Source organism: Rhagoletis pomonella, unplaced genomic scaffold (genome assembly GCF_013731165.1).
Source record: "Rhagoletis pomonella isolate Grant_MI unplaced genomic scaffold, Rhpom_1.0 Rhpom_scaffold_03483, whole genome shotgun sequence".
NCBI classification, from domain to species: Eukaryota; Metazoa; Arthropoda; class Insecta; order Diptera; family Tephritidae; genus Rhagoletis; species Rhagoletis pomonella.
In genome coordinates, this window is record NW_023462035.1 from 1,351 (window position 1) to 20,178 (window position 18,828).

General features: G+C 34.8%; 2 protein-coding genes across 6 annotated transcripts; one reads left to right on the top strand and one right to left on the bottom strand.

Annotated features, from left to right (window-relative positions):
• Positions 1-1,300: 1,300 nt before the first annotated feature.
• LOC118754165 lies at positions 1,301-18,598 on the top strand (the record flags this gene model as incomplete). Its single annotated transcript, XM_036489023.1, has 3 exons — positions 1,301-1,776; positions 15,968-16,280; positions 16,689-18,598. Coding segments are annotated over 3 exons (2,031 nt in total), but the record flags the coding sequence as incomplete, so codon positions are not given.
• Positions 4,169-10,406, bottom strand: LOC118754166. Of its 5 annotated transcripts, none has more exons than XM_036489025.1 (7): positions 10,287-10,406; positions 10,057-10,099; positions 9,827-9,995; positions 6,805-7,005; positions 6,542-6,714; positions 4,562-4,949; positions 4,169-4,488 (listed from the first exon to the last, which is right to left on the bottom strand). In XM_036489025.1, the coding sequence occupies exons 3-7, from the start codon at positions 9,981-9,983 to the stop codon at positions 4,220-4,222; spliced, it is 1,188 nt and encodes a 395-aa protein (XP_036344918.1). In that variant the 5' UTR covers positions 9,984-9,995; positions 10,057-10,099; positions 10,287-10,406; the 3' UTR covers positions 4,169-4,219. The 5 variants fall into 5 exon arrangements, with proteins under 5 accessions (XP_036344918.1, XP_036344920.1, XP_036344921.1 ...); XM_036489027.1 differs by having other exon boundaries at positions 6,542-6,711; positions 9,827-10,004; XM_036489028.1 differs by having other exon boundaries at positions 4,169-4,485; positions 9,827-10,004.
• Positions 18,599-18,828: the final 230 nt, after the last annotated feature.

Here is an 18,828-nt window from a genome sequence, read left to right on the forward strand (position 1 = left end):
GCTTTGACCAGGGCTTGAACCCAGGTGCTGATGAGTGAAAGCGCGTACTGCTTACCACTACACCACAGCGGCCGACAAAGAATTTGTTACCCAGTAGAAAATTTCAGGAGCTTTCCTTTTCAAAAGGCTTTCCTGAGAGTCGAGGGGCCTTCCGCTTTGCATTTCATACGGACATACATACATACATATGTATGGCATTTCGTGGCTCGCCATCCGCTGGGACTGAGCGATACCAAGCTCTTCGGAATATACTCTTGTCTATATATATCGCAGTGCATCTTGGACTCGTCAGCTAGTATCCTGACTTAATTTTGTTTGACTCATATTTTTTTTATTTAGTAGAACTGAACAGGACCATTTGGGTTTTTGTCGCAAGTTTTTTGCGATTTTTTTCGCGACCATTCAGGTGGGACTTTTAGGGTTTTACTGGAAATGTAGAGGATCTTTTGAGTGGTTTGGGACTTTTTGGGATTTTTCGTGACCGTTTAGGATTTTTTCGTAATTTTCAAATCAATATTTTATTTGAATCTTTTCGGAACCGTTCAGGATATTTGCGGGTCTTTTAGGATTTATCGGAACACTTTTCAGGATTTATTGGTGTTTTACTTTTCGAGATCATTGGATTTTTTTTTTTTGGTTGTTATTTTTATTTTTTCTCTTCGATTTCTAGAACTTTGCTGGTATCACGAAAAGTGTCCTAAGGTTTCTTTAGAATCACCAAGATGGCTCTTCGATTGCATCATATTGGTTTTACTAACCTAATTTAATTTTGATGCAGAAAAGCTTTTAGAGCAACTATGAACCTTTCTTAATCAAAAGTAAATTTAGAAAAAAAAGTAGTAATACTAATTTTTCAAGAAGTTGAGAAATTGTTCCGTGTTGTACCCCACTCTAGGCAAGTGACGGGATACGGTTAACTGCTCTTCGTTTTAGATATTTTGGCATTACTGCTGCAGTACTGCATTTACGAACTGACCCAATGTATTTTTTTTCTATTTGTATTTTAGCTTTTGTTTTATCACACTTACAAACATACTTACTACATATGTACATATGTATGTGTATTACCTATACAACTTTATTTTGATCATTTGTCCAAATGTCTATTGCTGCACATTACAAATTGTTATGTTTTATTTTTCGTTCTTTTAATTTGCATGCTTTTGACGCAACAAAATTCAAATCAACCACTTCTGGAATATGAAATTAAATTAAAAAAAAAAACTACAATTCACCAAATTGCTTGTACCGATTTGTTGTTGTTATTTTGCTTGCTGTTTTGTCTTGTGCTGTCTAATGTGCAACATCTGCTTGCGCGCTCACCTCAAAATCAGTAGACAAAAAAGAGCTGCTGTCACAAGCAATTGGTAGTGTGAGACCATTAGTGACACCACCAGCCGACAATGTGGCACTTTTAAACGATACAACAACCACAGAGTCACGCACCGATTCTAACTCTAAAAATCCATTAACTAATAATACATATGAAATCGTACAACCACGCACAGGTTTTCTTGTTTGGAGCGAATCCTGTCGAATACCAGTTGTAGATGTATATGCGCCGGATATAATGCAACATTTCAAGCGTGAAAAATATAAGCCATGCTCGAAAAAGAAACCACTAACTACGGTCACTTTCAATACGACTTCAAAGGAGTATTTGCTGCAAATCGAGAAGAGCGAAATAAAGTCATTTGGCAAATCAGACCGCATACGATGCTGCTATCAGCCGATAATACGCAATGGCACAGGCGCAAAGGCGGATGAAGACTATAAGTGAGTATATACATATGTACATGTGTGCATACATGAAAATAATATATCATTTAATACATACATATATACTTATAGATTAGACTGCATCTTCAAAAAAAAAGGTGTGGCTTTTCCACCGGGATTACAAAATTGATTATATTTGAAGACGTCCACGCAAAATATTTCTGAATAATATTACGATTTACGTGAGCTGGACCGCTTCGAAAATTCTTCCAAAAATGGAGTTTTTTATGAATGGAAAGATATTTTCTTAAAGAACTTTTCGAGAAAAAAATCGCCTCAGATGACAAACCAGTTTAAGCCTAAAAAATCTGCATAAAAATATTTTAAAAAATTTTCAACGGAAACGTAAAAATGAGATTTTTGATGCTTGAAGAAATACAAAGTGTGAGAAAATACATTTCTAACGATACCTCATAAATCGGAATTCTTTTGGTCTAGTTTCTTTTGGTTGAAGTTTTTCTTATAACAATCTTTGAAAAAAGTTAAAAAAACAGCATCCAAAATCTCATTATTACGATACCGTCGAAAATTATTTTAATATTTTTATGCAGATTTTCGTAAGCTTAAACTGCTTTGTCAACTGAGGGGAATTTTTTCAAAAAATAAAAAAATAAAGATAAGAAACTATTTTAATTCATAAAAAAACTCTATTTTTGGAGATATTTTCAAGTCACGTAAATCTTAATATTTTTCCGAAATATTTTGGTGCAAGTCTTAAAATATAATAGATTTTATAATTCCAATAGAAACATAGTACCGATTTTTTTTTTTTTGTATGGGGAGTGATGCAGTCTAATATATATATATATGTACATTAAGCCGTATCACGACATATGTATGAAAGAAGAAAAAATTTTGCGTGTGTCTGTTTTATTTAAACACTTATGTTGAGAGACAATTCAATTATAGTCCTGAGCGAGGCCTTTTCGGTAACATAAAAAACAAGCAATTTAACGATTTCATAAAAAAAAAAATTACACCCAACGCCTTAACGTTCAAATTTGCGGATTACAGTTATTTATAACAGCTACATATGGACATTTCCATCAAGTCGAACGTGAACATCGCACACATTCAAACTGAAGAACCCGTCATCTACAAATTTTTTTTTGTATTTTGACACTAGGTTTAACTTATAGCTTTGAATTATCCGTATAATTGGTACGGAAGTTGATTTTTGGCAATTTTTCGTTTTCAAGATAATTGCAAAAAACAAAAGCATTCGCACGGGACAAAAAAAAAAAGAGAAGTGGTTATCGCCGCCACCAATTTAAACGCCGATTTCAGCGAAACCTGAGGCGAAATTTCAATGTGACTAATATTAGAATTTTGTACATTGATATCTCTTTAAAATGATTTTGGTTTTACCCAATAATTATGTACGGATTCTTTTTAATTAATTTTAATCGATAGCCAGCGAAGATCGAAAATCGAATGGAACTCATAATAAGGGCCATAATAATTCAGACAATTCGAAGAGGAATATAAATAAATTAAAATAAAATATAACATTTGACCATAGAATGTGATCAATTATAACTCTGTCGTCGGAACTTATACAACAGTGAAAGAAATTTTTAACATGTATAGATAAGCAACTAATGTATAAAATTCCATAAAAAAATACCAGATATTTTTGTGTTGTAAAATTTGTATATATATTTTATACGCTTTCATTTTCGTTAAAAATTAGGCTGATATAATCTTCATAGAAATATTGAAAATTGTAACTGGTAATCGGTCGATTATGGATGGCAACGCAACCTCAGTTGTGTTACCGATGGGCAATGCCACTGAAATTAAAATGTATATTATGAATAGCAACTATAGTCAAGTTCTATAAAGTTGAAGGAAATATAATTTTGAAGAAACATTTGAAAAAATAAATAAGTTATCTCTAATTAAAATTTCTGCGGCAACCACTAAAAAGCTTTGCGAATATAGCAACTCAGTTGCTAGCTTTCAGTTGCCAGTTGCCGTCTGTAATACCATTTCTGCCACTGGCCACACAACTGAAGTTCGGTAATTATGCATTTTTTTTTAATATTTTTCAGAAGAGTTTACTACTGAAATAGAGTTAATTAAGGCATTTAAAAATTACTTCGTTTTAAAATTAAAATACACTAAATTAGATTAAATTAAATTATTTGAGATCCATAAAAAACAAAACAACTTCAAAACACTTATTAACAGCAACCATCACACTACGAACATCGTGCTTTTATAAGACTTGTCATTTTTATTAATTTAGCGGCTTTTTTCGATCTTTTCTACATCTACGTTGGCAAAAAAAACCAAAAATTTCTAAGTTGATTTCGAAGTTGCATGGTTAACCTCCATTTCACCTATACTAAGTAAATTTAAATATTCTTTTTATTCATTTAATCCATTTTTTTTTTTTACTTTTCGAGGTATAAATATTTGTCTTGTATTTTATTATCTACTCGTCATTACATTCTAGCCCCTCCATAACGACCTTCATCAAATCCATACGCGTTTGCAATTTTCGCTCCAAATTCCCACGCCGCAAGTACGGCAAAAGACTGATGACAAAATGGTAGTCATCATCTTTTTGTTCCATGTCTCGCTTAGCTTTTATTTTCTTATTCTTCTTTTTCTTTAAGTATTTAGTAGAAGTATCTACGCTATCTATTTGGCACTCTTTTCTCTCTCTAACCTGTTTATTCACACACGTGTGTGTTTGTGCTGCTATTTAAAAATCATAAAGAAAATTAAATTAAAAATAATTAATGATATTCATTGTTGTTAAATAATTAATTACCAATGTAGCATTTTTGCAATCCGCAATCGTCTGTGGTGGTGTCCTCACTGATTTCGTGCAAGTTTGTTAAATCATCTTCTGGCGATTCGTGAATATATATTTCCTTGGCCCATCTATTCTTTCTAGTTTTTGATGCTCCATTGCCTATATTTGTGTCACACTCGACTCCTTCTGTTGTATGTACGGCAAGTAATTCGCTTGCATTACGTATAGAAATCTGCGATACCGCATTATTTTTTTCAGTTTCATTGCATTCTTCATTTTCCACACGGCGCCGTTTTATTAATGAGGTTCTTACAGGAGTGCTACTGGTATGTGGAATATGAACCATAATTTGTTGCCTTGTTGTAGTTTTTATATTTGATTCTTCAGGCGCTTGATCTGTTGTCTGAAATAAAGCATAGAAAAGTGCTCAAAATTTTTATATTGGAGTGAAATCACAATACATATCGATGGCCGACTTGAAGATCGACCTATGCATCTCGGCAGCCAGTTCGAAAACGCCATATCTCAGAAAATTTTTCTACATCGCCCTATTTCAGAATTTTATTGAAAAACACCGTATCCCAGAATTTGGTTGAAGAACGCCCTATCTCAGCTGTCGATTCAAATGCGCCCTATCTCACATTTATTTTCATTAGATATAGGGCGTTCTTCAACCAAATTCTGAGATCCATAACAACATAGGCTATTTTCCAAAAAAAAATCTGAAATAGAGCGTTCTCCAAACAAATTCAGAAGTAGTGCGTTTTTGAAAAGTTTTCTGAAATAGAGCGCTTTCGAACTGGCTGCCGAAATAGGTCGATCTTCCACCATTTACATATACATACAGTGACGGTCAAAAATGGATTAATGGTGTTTCGTTATTAATATTTACAATGTTTTTCAAGCTAAATTTTTTTTTTTATTTTTTCATAAATATTATGATTCATGCTTTATCAAAAACTGTATAAATCACACTTTCAAACTTTGTACAGAGTTTAGAAAAATCCAACAAATTTTTATCTAAATTTCAAACTTTATAACCAGAATTTTTAGAATTTTTTTTTCTAGTAAAATAAGTGCAAGTTTAGAGCGGCTGAAAAATCGCATTGATTTTCAATCATTTTTTTTTTTTTTTTTTTGTTGTTTTGTGTCAAATTTTGTTTACGATACAAACCGGTCTCGGCGATGTGCCATCTTCAGTGTTATTCCTGTTCTGTTCCTGGCAGTAAAAAAATTTAAAATGTTGTCTTTAAAATTTTCTCTTATGCAGCGTTTTTGCTGCATTTAAAATGCAACATTTAGCACTTTCGAACATATGTTTTCGAAGAGCGTTCATGCTATAGCATTTAGCAAATGTACATTTACGCGAGTTCGAAATCGTATGCTTTTGAGAAACAGCCGTGTTCTAGTCTCTTATTTAGATGCGTATATATTACGATCAATTCTCACGCGGAAGATAATGTGCAAAAACCCTACTGAAAAGGAAAAAATAAATTTTCACACCAAAAATTCAATACAAAAACTTGAATTTTTTTAACCATAACCGAACGTTTGTTTGTGTATATATTCATTTGTCGGTGCTGTCAATTAAAATTTCCTCACTTAATTAGGAAACAAACCAAACAGAGTTGATCACAAATTTATCCAGATTTCTATCAGCATCAAATCGATGTTGAATTTGCTTAACTTTTCTTTATCCAAATATGTAATGCAAAATAAAAGAAATCTCGATCGGCGATCACTGAAACGCAGCTAGCAACTGTATACTCGAAAAAGCAATGTTGCCACTTTTTCTCTTTAAACCATGTTCGAATCGTGGAAATTTTGGAAGATCACAGGGTTGCTTTTAGCATTTAGATCCTTAATGCAAAAATGGAGTTGCATTTAGTTGCATTTAGGTGACGAATTTTGTATGGATAAATGTACATTTAGAGTAGCATTTAGAGCTAAATGCGCTAAATATGCTTTTACGCGTAAGCAAAAACAGCCTATTACCCTTGTATCATTATCAAATGCAACATTTTTTGCCTTCATCTCTTCATCTAAAGCTATTTCGGTTTTAATCCATTCTTCAATAATGCAGGAATCAGCTTCTTTTTGCTCAGCTACTTCACATAATTGGACGTCGTCTACGTCGGAATTTTGAAATTCCTTGTCGCTATTAGCTACTGAAACAAATATGTCAATAATTTAGAAAGAAAAAAAACATTTTACTAACCTAGTAAAAATACTCGCAAACAAATTAATTTTGTTAGTACCTGTGTGTTTCTGTGTTATTTCCATGTCCGATTCTGAATCCGAAGAAGCTTTGTTCTTGTTTCTAATAATTGTACAATCTCGTAGAAACGACATTTGGGGGTAAAGTTTCCATCGCGGCTTTGCGCCTTGCACTACTTCACGCCTCAAATTCTCACGATATTGGATTCGCAAGCTAATCCAATGCTCACGAACTTGTTTAACTGTTGGAGAAAATGCAAAATATTTACCGTTTTATTCAAAAAGGAGATATCCAAAAATGGATAAACACATATCGGTTTTGAAGTGAATGGATCAAAACGGCAACACTACTTCTGAGTATATTTCGTAAAGTATATCTATTATACTTCCTATTATATATCCTTGGAATCATATATTTCTAGATAATTTTCTTTTAACTTTCTACAAGTCTAACTAAAATCAAGAGAGGCTGGACTTTTAAATAGTTGTATTGTAGGTAAATTTGCCTCCAAAGTATCTATGGCAAGTTTATTTCTGATTGCAACTTTTTAAACTTAATTCTGGCAAAATATTCCACATATAGTGATAAATACTTACTTTTATTAGACTGCTCAAAACTTTGACAGACATTGACTTGGCGAAATGGTAGTGTCAAATATAAACGTCAAGGGAAAAGATTCGCTATGCACGATTACAATTTCTTTAATACACACGCAATTACTTTTTGATTTAAATCCGTAACACCGTAATGAGGGATTGTTACCACAAGTTGTAATTTTATTCTCAATAGGAATGTTCTAAAAAAAAATCGTTTGTACAACGTATTTCCCCAACTTTTAAACTTAATCCCCGATTCCCCCCGAGAAATTCAAATTCCACCAAAATCGCGGAATTCTCGCCCGGTTGGCATTACTGGTTGTGAAAAGTGTCAAACTCAACTGAATTAAAATTAACGGAAATTAAAGAATACACAAAAAGTGAAAATAATCTAAAAAATAAGAAAAGTGAATTGAAAGTGGAAGGAGGCAAAAAATAATTGATATAGTAAGTGTTTATTGTGCTTGTGTGAATGTGTTTTGTACATACATTTCTATTCCTATTTGACGTTAGCTTTGTTGTTGCCATTCATTGGACTAAAAATTTGGGTTTTTGCGTTACTTTACTTTTTCCTGTTATTCTCTTTTAGTGAGCGCATTTTGCTTACGCTCTTGCATTTTGACACTTTTCAGATCTTAGTCCGAAAAGATAAGGAATGGACCTAATATGGTCACCGTATGCATACAACACGTATATACACATGTTCATACGGACATATCGTACCAAGGTGTATTTAAATAAAATACACCTCGTATCAGTGTTGCCAAGTTTTGATTTTGAAAAAGCACTAAAACCCAAGAAAAATCGCGTTTTCTTCTCGAAAAAAGCACCGAATTTTTATCGGAGTATTTAATGGACTTTATATGCATACAAATTTGTTATAGGGATGCTGATTTAAATTAATACAAATCAATGTTTCTTGCTCGACGGCGGAATTTTTTCTGTTTTCTATAAATTCAAATATTTTCGTCCAAGCGACAATAACGTGCTTATTCTTATTTTTTAATTTGCAGCTGTGTTCAGCGTTGCCGCTTCGCTTAGATTCAAGAAATATAAAAAAAAAAATTCCTGACTGTTTATATGTTGAATTTTTCTTCATTTTACATAATTTTTTCACCAATTCCTGTCAAACGAAAGCAAAAACAAAAAATGAAGTTTCTTGAACTATGTGGTAGTTTAAATCTACACTGTAGTCTCTTTTGATCTCGTGAACTAACATAAAGAACTTTTTTCCCCCGACTGCTTGACAACTGAAACATAACGAAATTTTCATTCCCTTTTTGATGTGCCTTATTTGAGCGCATAGCGGGAAAAATCTGTTCGTGTCAAAAGTTTGTTGGTAAACATATGCTCGCTTAAGATTGTCATTGGGCGATGATTTTGTTTCCATTTTTGTAAAGTTGCTAAAATATTTACCATTTCTAGTAATTTAGCTTCAATTTTTTTGTTAAGATTTACAGATTTGGTGTCTTCAAACTAAGAAAAAGCACCAAAAAACGCACCAAGCACCAAACTAAAAATTTTTCGCATTTGAAAAAGAAACGCACTAAATTTAGTGCGAAAAGCACCAAGCTGGCAACAGTGCCTTGTATCGTACTTACCCAAGTACCTAAATGCATACATATGTATGTATCATGATGCAATAATACAAGGTGTTATCAGTTGGCAACTTCTCGCTCTAATTCCGCATATTGACTGCCTTATAGCTGAAATACAATGCCGGCGAACGGCGAACTCACCACAGCGAAATTCGCGCTGTCAAAATTAGAACACCCGCAAGCATATGAAATTGAACACAGCCAAAGCGAAATGCGAAGTGCGCTTGGCGGCGTTTCATGGCGATAGATTTATTTCTATCGCTCTGCTGGGCGATGACAGCTGTGCGTGCCAAAGGCGGCCGTATTTGTTTTGTGCTTTCAAAGTTTAAAAAGAAAACAACCTAAACACGATTGTTTTTTTTGTTGTTTGAAAAATATAGTTGTGGATTCGTTAAATCTGGCTTGAAACAAATTATTTATAATAATCTTTCTTTGTTTTACATTTATATTTGTTATCATTTCCTCATTTCTAAATATGGTTTAGTTTTTTCTAAATATGGTCACCCAAATTATAAAGGCGACCAAATGGGATCAGCTGTTTTCGCTACCGCTCTAATTTTGTTTAAGTAGGCGAAATAGCTGGGCGAACGGTGAACGACAGCATCGCCCAATTCGGCGAAGTTTGCCGTTCGCCGGTATTGTATTTCAAGCATTACGTGAAACAGTGTTACTTCAAATTTTGTTAAGGAGAAAATGTGAAATTTTATATTTTTCCCATATGGGGATTCATTTCTTCCCGTTTTTCTTCTCATTCTACTGAGCTAAGGCAGTGTCAAATCGAGCTGTCACAACTGATAGCACCTTGTATTATTGCATAAATGTGTATGTATATCAGTACACATATGTATATGTATGCACACCTACTTACTTGATTTCCCGACTCTTTGAGCCAAACGCTTCCAGACTGCTTTTTTTGACGCTTTCTTGTAATATAAATGATGTTTCTTATCCCACAGTATACTATTGTCGCGAACTAGTCGTATTAGTTCCGCACGATATTTATCATATTCATTTTCGATGTCCATTTTTCTGTATTTCTTGTTGAACTATGTTTGTATGTACGTAAATGTATGAAACAAAATATACCACATTACCTACTTCTAGCTTGCAAATATTAACTGACCACACTCCAATGGAGTGAAGGCTCTGTTATGCATACTTGGCATTGCATGCACTGCAATACCATTTTTACGTAGAAATCAAAAACCAACAGACTTTTACGTATGTAATGCTGTGCGTTGGGTAACCGCTTACACGCGAAGCTCATTTAACAGATTCTTTATGTGACAACTCTCAAGCAATGCCAAGTATGCATAACAGAGCCTTGACTCCATACCCACCGTTGCAAACAACGCTAATTTATACAACAAACGAAGCACTTTGACATTCAGAAGGTCCGCCGCGAAAACCCAAACACCACCTTGTATAAATTCGCCTTGGTTGCAACTAGGAATGTTCGATATAGTTTCGCACGATAATCCATTTTTTGAATCGATATTCCAAGGTCGATATATCGCAGACATCGATACTTTACCCGCAATAGCGATATTTAAGTTGAAATTTATTTTTAATCTACACAAAATTGTGTGGAAAAATACTCAAGTAGGTTTAATCAGCAGCTTGCGTGATTTATTTAGCTCTTAAGTTTGACAAATCGCTTGAGTCGACCGGCATGCCGTTTTAATCCTCAGTAAATATGCAAGATGGAAATAACACAATTAGGTGAGTTGACAGGCAGGTCTAATATTCTATTCAATTGGGAGTAGGATTTTCAACATCGATTTCTCCTATATCGATATTGTTCAGCCCGATATATCGCCATATCGATTTTACATGCAATGAATTAAATCGATTCATGATATCGATACTTTCTTAAATATCGAACATTCTCTAGTTGCAACTATGTTTGCTGAACATATGTTCAACACGTGCTGGCAAATCGTTTGAATTTCAGGGGAAAGTGGTGAGCAGTGTTGCCGTTTACATCCAAATGGATCCAAATTATTCGTTTTCCATCGAATTTTTAAAAGATACTTTTATTTTTAGCTAAGTATAAATTGTGATAAATTTTAATTCTCAAACAAGTTGGTAATTCTTCCCATCTTAAGACTTTTATGATTTTGTGGCAAAACATTAAGTTTGTTTTCTTTCCTGAACATACCACCTGTAATCTGCATATGGTATCACTGTTAGCTACAGACGACTAGCCTGCTCCAGTACTCCAGGATTTAGTCCAAAATAGTCGGAAGTCGTTATTTATTATATATTTTTCGAACAATTTCTCACTAAATCCTGGAATGCGGGAAAGGGCTAATATTTATTGTCGTTCTTTTTCCTTTTTGATTTTGAAGCTGTTGGATGTTGTACTGGGCTAAAGGCAGTGTCACACGATTTGTACAGTTTTGCACATTTTGGCAGTCACAGAGTGGTGTTCTTTATAAATTTGAGTTCAGCTCAATAAAAGAATTTCCAAACAAGACTACTCTGTAACTGCCTAAATGTACAAATCTGTACAAATGTACCAATCGTGTGACACTGCCTCGAGAATTTCATCCAGAGTAATCCAGTAATCGGCCGCTGTGGTGTAGTGGTAAGCAGTGCGCGCTTCCACTCCGCAACGCCTGGGTTCAAACCCTGGTCAAAGCAACATCGCAAAAAATATAGAAAAAAAGGTTTTTTCTTAACAGCGGTCGTCCCTCGGCAGGCAATGGCAAACCTCCGAGTGTATTTCTGCCATGAAAAACAGCTTCTCATAAAAAATACAATCGCCGTTCGGAGTCGGCGTAAAACTGTAGGTCCCTCCGTTTTGTGTGACAACATCAAGGCGCACGCCACAAATCGGAGGAGAAGCTCGGCCAAACACTAACATATGTGTAAGCGCCAATCTATCTATTATAATCCAGTAAGTATTGTAAAAATTACTTTTATGTTCATACAGTGTTAAATACCAATTTGATATGTAATTTTAGTTAAGTATGCAAATGAATTCAACTGTTACCGAGTATAAAAACTTTATTTTCACTCTGTATTTTACATAAAAACCATAAAAATATTAATAAAAACTGTCAACGATCTAAATTAAAAATTCAAACTACCATTTTAATTTAAGAATTAAAAGTTTTATTGAAGATTGATATTTTGATATTTAAAATTTTGTTTCATGATACTTTTGATCCATTTTAGGGAATTTCGGTGTACATTTCTTCTGAACGCCGCCGCAACACTGGTGGTGAGCCGTGGCTGACAGGGATGATTCAATAATACACATCAGTGATGACATGATGTACAATTGAACTTTTTTGTACATTTTGAAACTCAAAAGTACATTGGTACTATATCGACATTTTCGATATAATTTTGTCAAAATGCGGCACTGCGCCAAATTCTGTCGAAATACCACTGTGTATACTTGAAAATTTGAATGTTTGTGGACGAATGTTTTTACACTTCATAGAAGTAAATACGTGGTGTTTATTAAAAACGAAATACTTGCTAAAATTAATAAACAGCTGCTGTAATAATATAAACCTTAGAAAATACTAAATATTTTGCAAAATATTGTTGCATTAAATGCAACTCTTTTTGGCCGCATATTTAGACCGCATGAGGTCAGGAGAGCACCCAGACCTTGAGCAATTTTCAAGTATTCCCTGCATTGAATTTTGTTGCTGTGCATGTTTTACTGGAGATTTTAAATGAACGTACCTTTTAGGGATATTCACAATGGCGTCGTAAGTGTCGTATTGTTGTATGTCGTAAACTTTAAACGCCTAAAAAAATTTTATAAAGGGGGTTCGCAAAGTACCATCAAAGCCATAATATCAATTTTCGCAGTGTTTGAAAATAGTTGGTTGTGGTTTAAAGTTTTCTAAACATTTATTTAAGTTTTTAAAGTTTACGACATACAACAATACGACACTTACGACACCGTTGTGAATCCCTCAATAGAGAAATTTATCGAATTTAAATACTTATATGTTGGTACTTTTTCGGCTGATTTGGTAAATTTTTTTTTTGCTAATTGGTATAAAATTAAAAAAAACGCAATATTTCAAAAAGATTTAAATTTTTCCTTTTACCCCTCTCGAAAACGAAAATACCAATTCTTTATTACATTTATGCTGATATTCGTATATATATGTGTACATATATGCCAGAGGTTCCCAAACTTTTTTTCTCGTAGACCCCTTTCAAAACTTTACTGGTTTCGGTGGACCCCCTGCTCCTACATTTATAAAATATTCCCAAAGCTCGTTAAAAAAAAAGTGAAGATTAGATCTAGCGATGTAAATTTGCATCGCGGGTGAATTCAAAAATTAAACTCGGAGTGGCAAAAATAAAAATAAAATATTTTCTTGTGTTCTATTTATAAAAATAATGTGATTACACACTTGCAAGTTTTAAAATACAGAGCTCGTAAGGCCGTCAAAGTACTGTTTCGCTCTGAGGAGTTATATATTTTTTAAGATCACTCCGAACGGTAGCGTTATTTACATTCTCTTCACCATAAACTCCGCACATTTTTGGCTCACTCATAAGTTTTTTGCATGTGGCGTATTTGTAAAATAATGTATTTGTGGTGATGACATCATTTTTACTTTTACCACTCGGAGTTTTAAACTGATGCAAAAAATATTTATCACTCAGATTTTTTAAAACACAAAACTTTAAATAAGAAAACCGCAAAGCTTTTACGCTAAACTTTAAATTCAGAAACTGGCTATAAGGAAAAGACCGAATGTAAAAAATTCGATGACAAACAACCAAGCAAGCAAGAAGCATAAAAAGGGTTCCGCCGTCTCGTCCTCTTCAAGGCAGGATGGGCAAATTGAGTTGTCATTTACGCCTCTTACAGTCAGGTGTTTGTGCCACGTGAAGTAGTCCAACGAGTTGTCTGCAGTACCGTCTGCTCAGTGAGAGCAGAAAACTAGATAGACCTTCTGAAATTGTAGGCAACATGAGTTTTACTCACCTGCATCCCCGTCATTGCTGAGCGAAGTATTCACCCGGTTTCTGATGTTGGTGTCGATGGCCGAAGTGGGGAGTGCAATAACTGGTTGCGGATCGAAGAATGCGCGCTCTAAGCCAACTGTGGCCAAATGTCTTCCCAGCCAGCAAAGATGCGTAAATTTTGCCGACAGTGCCGTTCAGTTCAATTTTCCGTATCCGAAAACGAATAAAAAAACTCCTACAGTTATCATCAATTTTCGTATCCGGAAAAGGTTCGAAACGTTCGAAAAAGATGATGTCATTTGAAAGCAATAATTATATTTTATTTACTCAAGCTAAACATTTAAAAGCATGCATGCGTAGTCGGCATTGGCTCTGCGTGCAGAGGAGTGTCGCTATTTGTTAGCTTCCAGCAGGTGCCGGGTTGGAGTTCGTCAGGCGCTTCCTAATTTTATTGTATTTCTTATTTATATTTAAAATTAAAGTTAAATAAAAAGGCTAAGCAAGCAGCCATTTTGGTGCTTTACTATCTAAACCAGATAAATTTTCGTGGACCCCTACTTGCAACTCGTGTACCCCCATATCGTGTCTCCCGTGGATCCCTGAGGGTCCACCTGGACCACTTTGGGAATCACAGATATATACAGTGATGGAAAAAACTATTGCCACACCACTTAATGAAAAGTTTTCACAATATTTTTTTTTTATTTAATTTTAGTTCCTTTTTGTAAAAAAATACAGTTTATTCTTTTACACAAACCAAGTTTCACACTTTTTGCAATATTAAAAAAAAGCAAACTTCCGTAAAAATCTTGAGCTTTTTAATTGGATTTCCAACAAAGATTCTGAGTATACAGTTTTGTAGCCCATTTAATTCTGTTATAATAAAGTGCAAGTTTCGAATAACTAAAAAATTGCCGTTGATTTTTTCGATTTTTTTTTTTTTGCACGAATGAACACTATCACTGTGTAAACATCGTAGATAAACCGGTTTTCCATACAAAATTAAGAAAGTTTACGAGGTTTACGTAGTTACGAGGTATTTACGCTTTTAGATGAATTGCTCTAATTTATGTTTTCTTAATATATGGAAGAAAAGTGTAAGATCTTCGAGAAAAAAAAAATCTAACGGTAATTTTTAGCCACTTAAAACTTGCAGCTTATTGCATTAGAATGGAATGGGCTACAAAACTATATACTCAAAATCTAATTAAAAAGCTCGAAATTTTTAAAAAAGTTTGCTGAATTTTTATATTTTTTTGTTTATATTGCACAAAGTTTGAAACTTGAATTGACACGGTTTTTGTTACAGAACGAACGGTATATTTATAAAAAAATAGCTAAATTTATATAACAAAAAAGCTTGTCAATATGTGGTGCGGCTATAATTTTTTCGACCACTGTACTTGTACCTATGTATGTATGTATACTACAAAGGCCTAATGTGTTTTCCCAATAGTTGTAGATTCATAAAATAGAACAAAAACTTTATTACATTTATAGGGAGACTCTGTAAGCAGTTAGCGATAACTTCCGGATCGCTATCGCAACTTGTCGACATTCGTAACACTCGTCGGCCAGTAATAACTTCTTAAAGGAAAGTGTTTTCTTCCAGTTTTTAACATCAGAACTATTCCTCTCACGTTTATTTGCGAAGAGCTCTTCAATGGCTTGGCATCTGTGCGTCATTCGCAATCGTAACCTGCGAATGGCATATTATACTAAAGTCAGAGCCTCCCGACTTAAGCTACTGAGAAAAGCTGCTCCTTCAATACAGATAAATATTTAAAAAACGTAGTTTACCGTTATATAGCTAATTCATTAGCTTTTACTCATATTTAGTGGCGTTTTCTCAAGTAGGTTTAACAATTTATCTGCCCTTCAAATATATTTGTTCAGAACAAAATTTGTGTTCAAGGGGCCTAGAAAATTTAATACCCAGCATGAGAAAACGGCACCTAGGCATGCTATTTTCGCGACTTAATTTAAAGTTTATAAATAATTTTAATTTTTTATTTTATTTTATAAACCTTTTTCTTTTTTTTTTAATATTTTTTAGACTTGGCAAGTGTGTGCCTTTTAAGGATAGCGTCTCTCTATCAGCTAAAATCGAGAATATTTTAGTACAATGCGATTCCAACAAGCGAAATGTCTATAAAAATGGGCATGCTTTGATAAGCGAAAAACCAGATGTGCTGGAGCGTTTAAAAACTTGGCGGGAAAAAGATGATGAACGGGGTGGCACGAAGCCACCAAGCGTGCTAATGATCGGCATCGATAGTATATCGCGCGTAAACTTGATACGAGCCATGCCAAAGACAGCGCAGCACCTGTATGACAACGACTGGTTCGAATTGAGTGGCTACAATAAGGTAGAATATGTATTTATATCAATCTAGTCTACAACAACTGTACAAATAAGAGGACAAGATAAATAGCTTTATATTCGATTTCTAACTAAATCACATCACACACAAAGTTCTAAATCCGGCTATTTAAGGAGATCGAAATAAGAAAGTTGATTTTTTTAATTTAATAAATGCTTAGGTGGTTCACAAGGTGTCGTATTGTCGTATGTCGTAAAGTTTTTAATTGGCTAAATAAATACGACTTTTATGGTAGCTTGCGAATCCCTTAAATCGTATAGTTTTAGCCGTTTAAAGTTTACAACATACAACAACATGACAGTATGCAACACCTGCTTAACTCCCTAATTAAAAAAAAAAAAAACAAAAGAATTCTAATAATTTGTTTTTAAATCCTACTTTGCTTTCTATCAGATAGACGACAATACATTTCCGAATTTAATGGCTCTGCTTGCTGGCTACAATAAATACACTACCGTTAAGAAATGCCCTCCAAAAGTCCTCGGTGCCTTAGACAATTGCAGTTTAATCTGGAATACCTTTCGCGAGCATGGCTATGTGACCGGCTATGGTGAAGATGCTGCCGAAATCAGTACATTCAACTACTATAAGGTGGGATTCGTGAAACCACCGGTCGATTACTACCTACGTCCATTCCAACTCGCTGCTGAACATCATCTGTATAAGACTTTGAAATCCGGTCTCACCTTCTGTCTCGGCTATCAGCAGTCGGCGCAATTTGTACTCGACTATGCGATAGAGTTCGCGACACGTTTCAAAGACCATCCGCTTTTTGGCTTATTTTGGGCGAATTCCTTTAGCCACAACAATCTGAGTGATGCCTCCTCAATGGACGTGGTGGTGCTTAACTACCTGGAACGCCTCGAAAAGTTGGGCATACTCGATCGCAGCATTGTCGTATTTTTTAGCGATCACGGTTTACGCTTTGGGCCCGCACGTGCAACAAATTCCGGTCATATGGAGGAGCGGCTGCCGTTCATTTTTATTTGGTTGCCACCGTATCTGAAACAAAAGTATCCCAGTTTCGTGAATGCTTTGAGTGTAAATAAAAATCGTCTGACCACACCATACGATCTACACATGACACTCAAGCATTTTCTTCGCCTATCCGAGCGCGTCGAAGACAAGGACAAGGCAAGTGTCTTAGCTCCAGCTGAGGGCTGCACGAATTGTCAAACTCTCCTCGAGCCGGTACCTTTGGATCGTTCGTGCAACGACGCGGCCATCGATGAGCACTGGTGCACTTGCATACCCTATAGAAAAGTGAATAAAAATATGCATATCGTACAAAAATTGGGTACTATGACGGTCAACTATATAAATGAGCTTGTGCGCAATTTCAACAACGGCTCATTGACCTCGCTATGTCGTTCTCTGCAGCTCGGCAACGTGATAAGCGCACATCGCTCGTGCAAGGACTTTCGACCGAAAGACGCCAATGGTACTGCCTTGGATGTGTATCGGCTGCATTTAATCACAAAACCGAATAGTGCAGACTTCGAGGTAACGCTGCGTTATAATCCAGAGACTGAGACTATTAAGATCACGGGCGAGATAAGTCGTTTGAATACGTATTTCAAGGACTCGCATTGTGTGGCCGATAGCTTTGTGAAGAAGTACTGCTCGTGTGCCTAGCGCAAGGCGGCAATGCCTGCTGCGGTGCAAAACAGCACGTCTATCAAGACGTACTGATCGCTGTGGACCGCCTTCCTACGCGGAGGGTGAATAGATTGTTTTGAATTTGTCTTTTGCGTTTTTTTTTTGACAGTACTTTAGCTTAGCACTTAAATATGCAAAAATATATATTTACAAACAAAATCAAGGCTCAAATCAATAGCTGTAGTATGACAATTTTGTGTTAAATATAGTACATACATTCATGGGCGTAGCCAAGTGGGGCCAGGGGCGTCCTCGAGCCCCCCCCCCCCCTTAACTTTAAAATTTTCCTTATATATATATAAAATAGTACCCTGAAATGCCAGCTTAATAGGGTCGAGCCCCTCCCCTCCCCCCCTAAATTTCATTCTGGCTACGCCGATGCATACATTCACATGCATAGAGCAGTACAAGTTCTTACAACTAAATGCATTATACAATTTTTTTTTGTGTAATTTAAGCATGTATGTGCATATCTACATAAGTATGTATATGCATGTGTACTTAAGCACTTGTGTATGCGCTGAATCATAAAATTAAACAATAATTATATACGCTTGCCAAAACTAAAACAATGTGACTACGTTTTAAATGAAAAAAAATATATATATGTACATACGGCATACATACATACACACATATACAATAACTATATTTAGTATTTAGTTTTATCATTGAAAATGCTTTAGCGTTATATGTATGTATGTACATACATTAAGGTGGTCCAAAAAAAGTTTAAAATGTTAAGCTCTCACCCCCTAGGATTATTTTAAATGCCAAAAAAAAATACCTATGTACATATATGTTTGTGTTTAAAAAAAAAATATATATTTAGAACCGCCTCAAAGCTCTTGAAAGCTTTCCTTGTATTTTATAT

What these genes read in the sequence shown, in the direction of transcription:
- LOC118754166 (XM_036489025.1), bottom strand. Translation starts at nt 9,983, where the DNA reads ATGGACATCGAAAATGAATATGATAAATATCGTGCGGAACTAATACGA. An exon ending in AATAACACAGAAACACACAG is followed by an intron (nt 6,715 to 6,804) that starts GTACTAACAAAA and finishes TATTTGTTTCAG; the next exon opens with TAGCTAATAGCGACAAGGAA. An exon ending in CATTTGATAATGATACAAGG is followed by an intron (nt 4,950 to 6,541) that starts GTAATAGGCTGT and finishes GCTTTATTTCAG; the next exon opens with ACAACAGATCAAGCGCCTGA.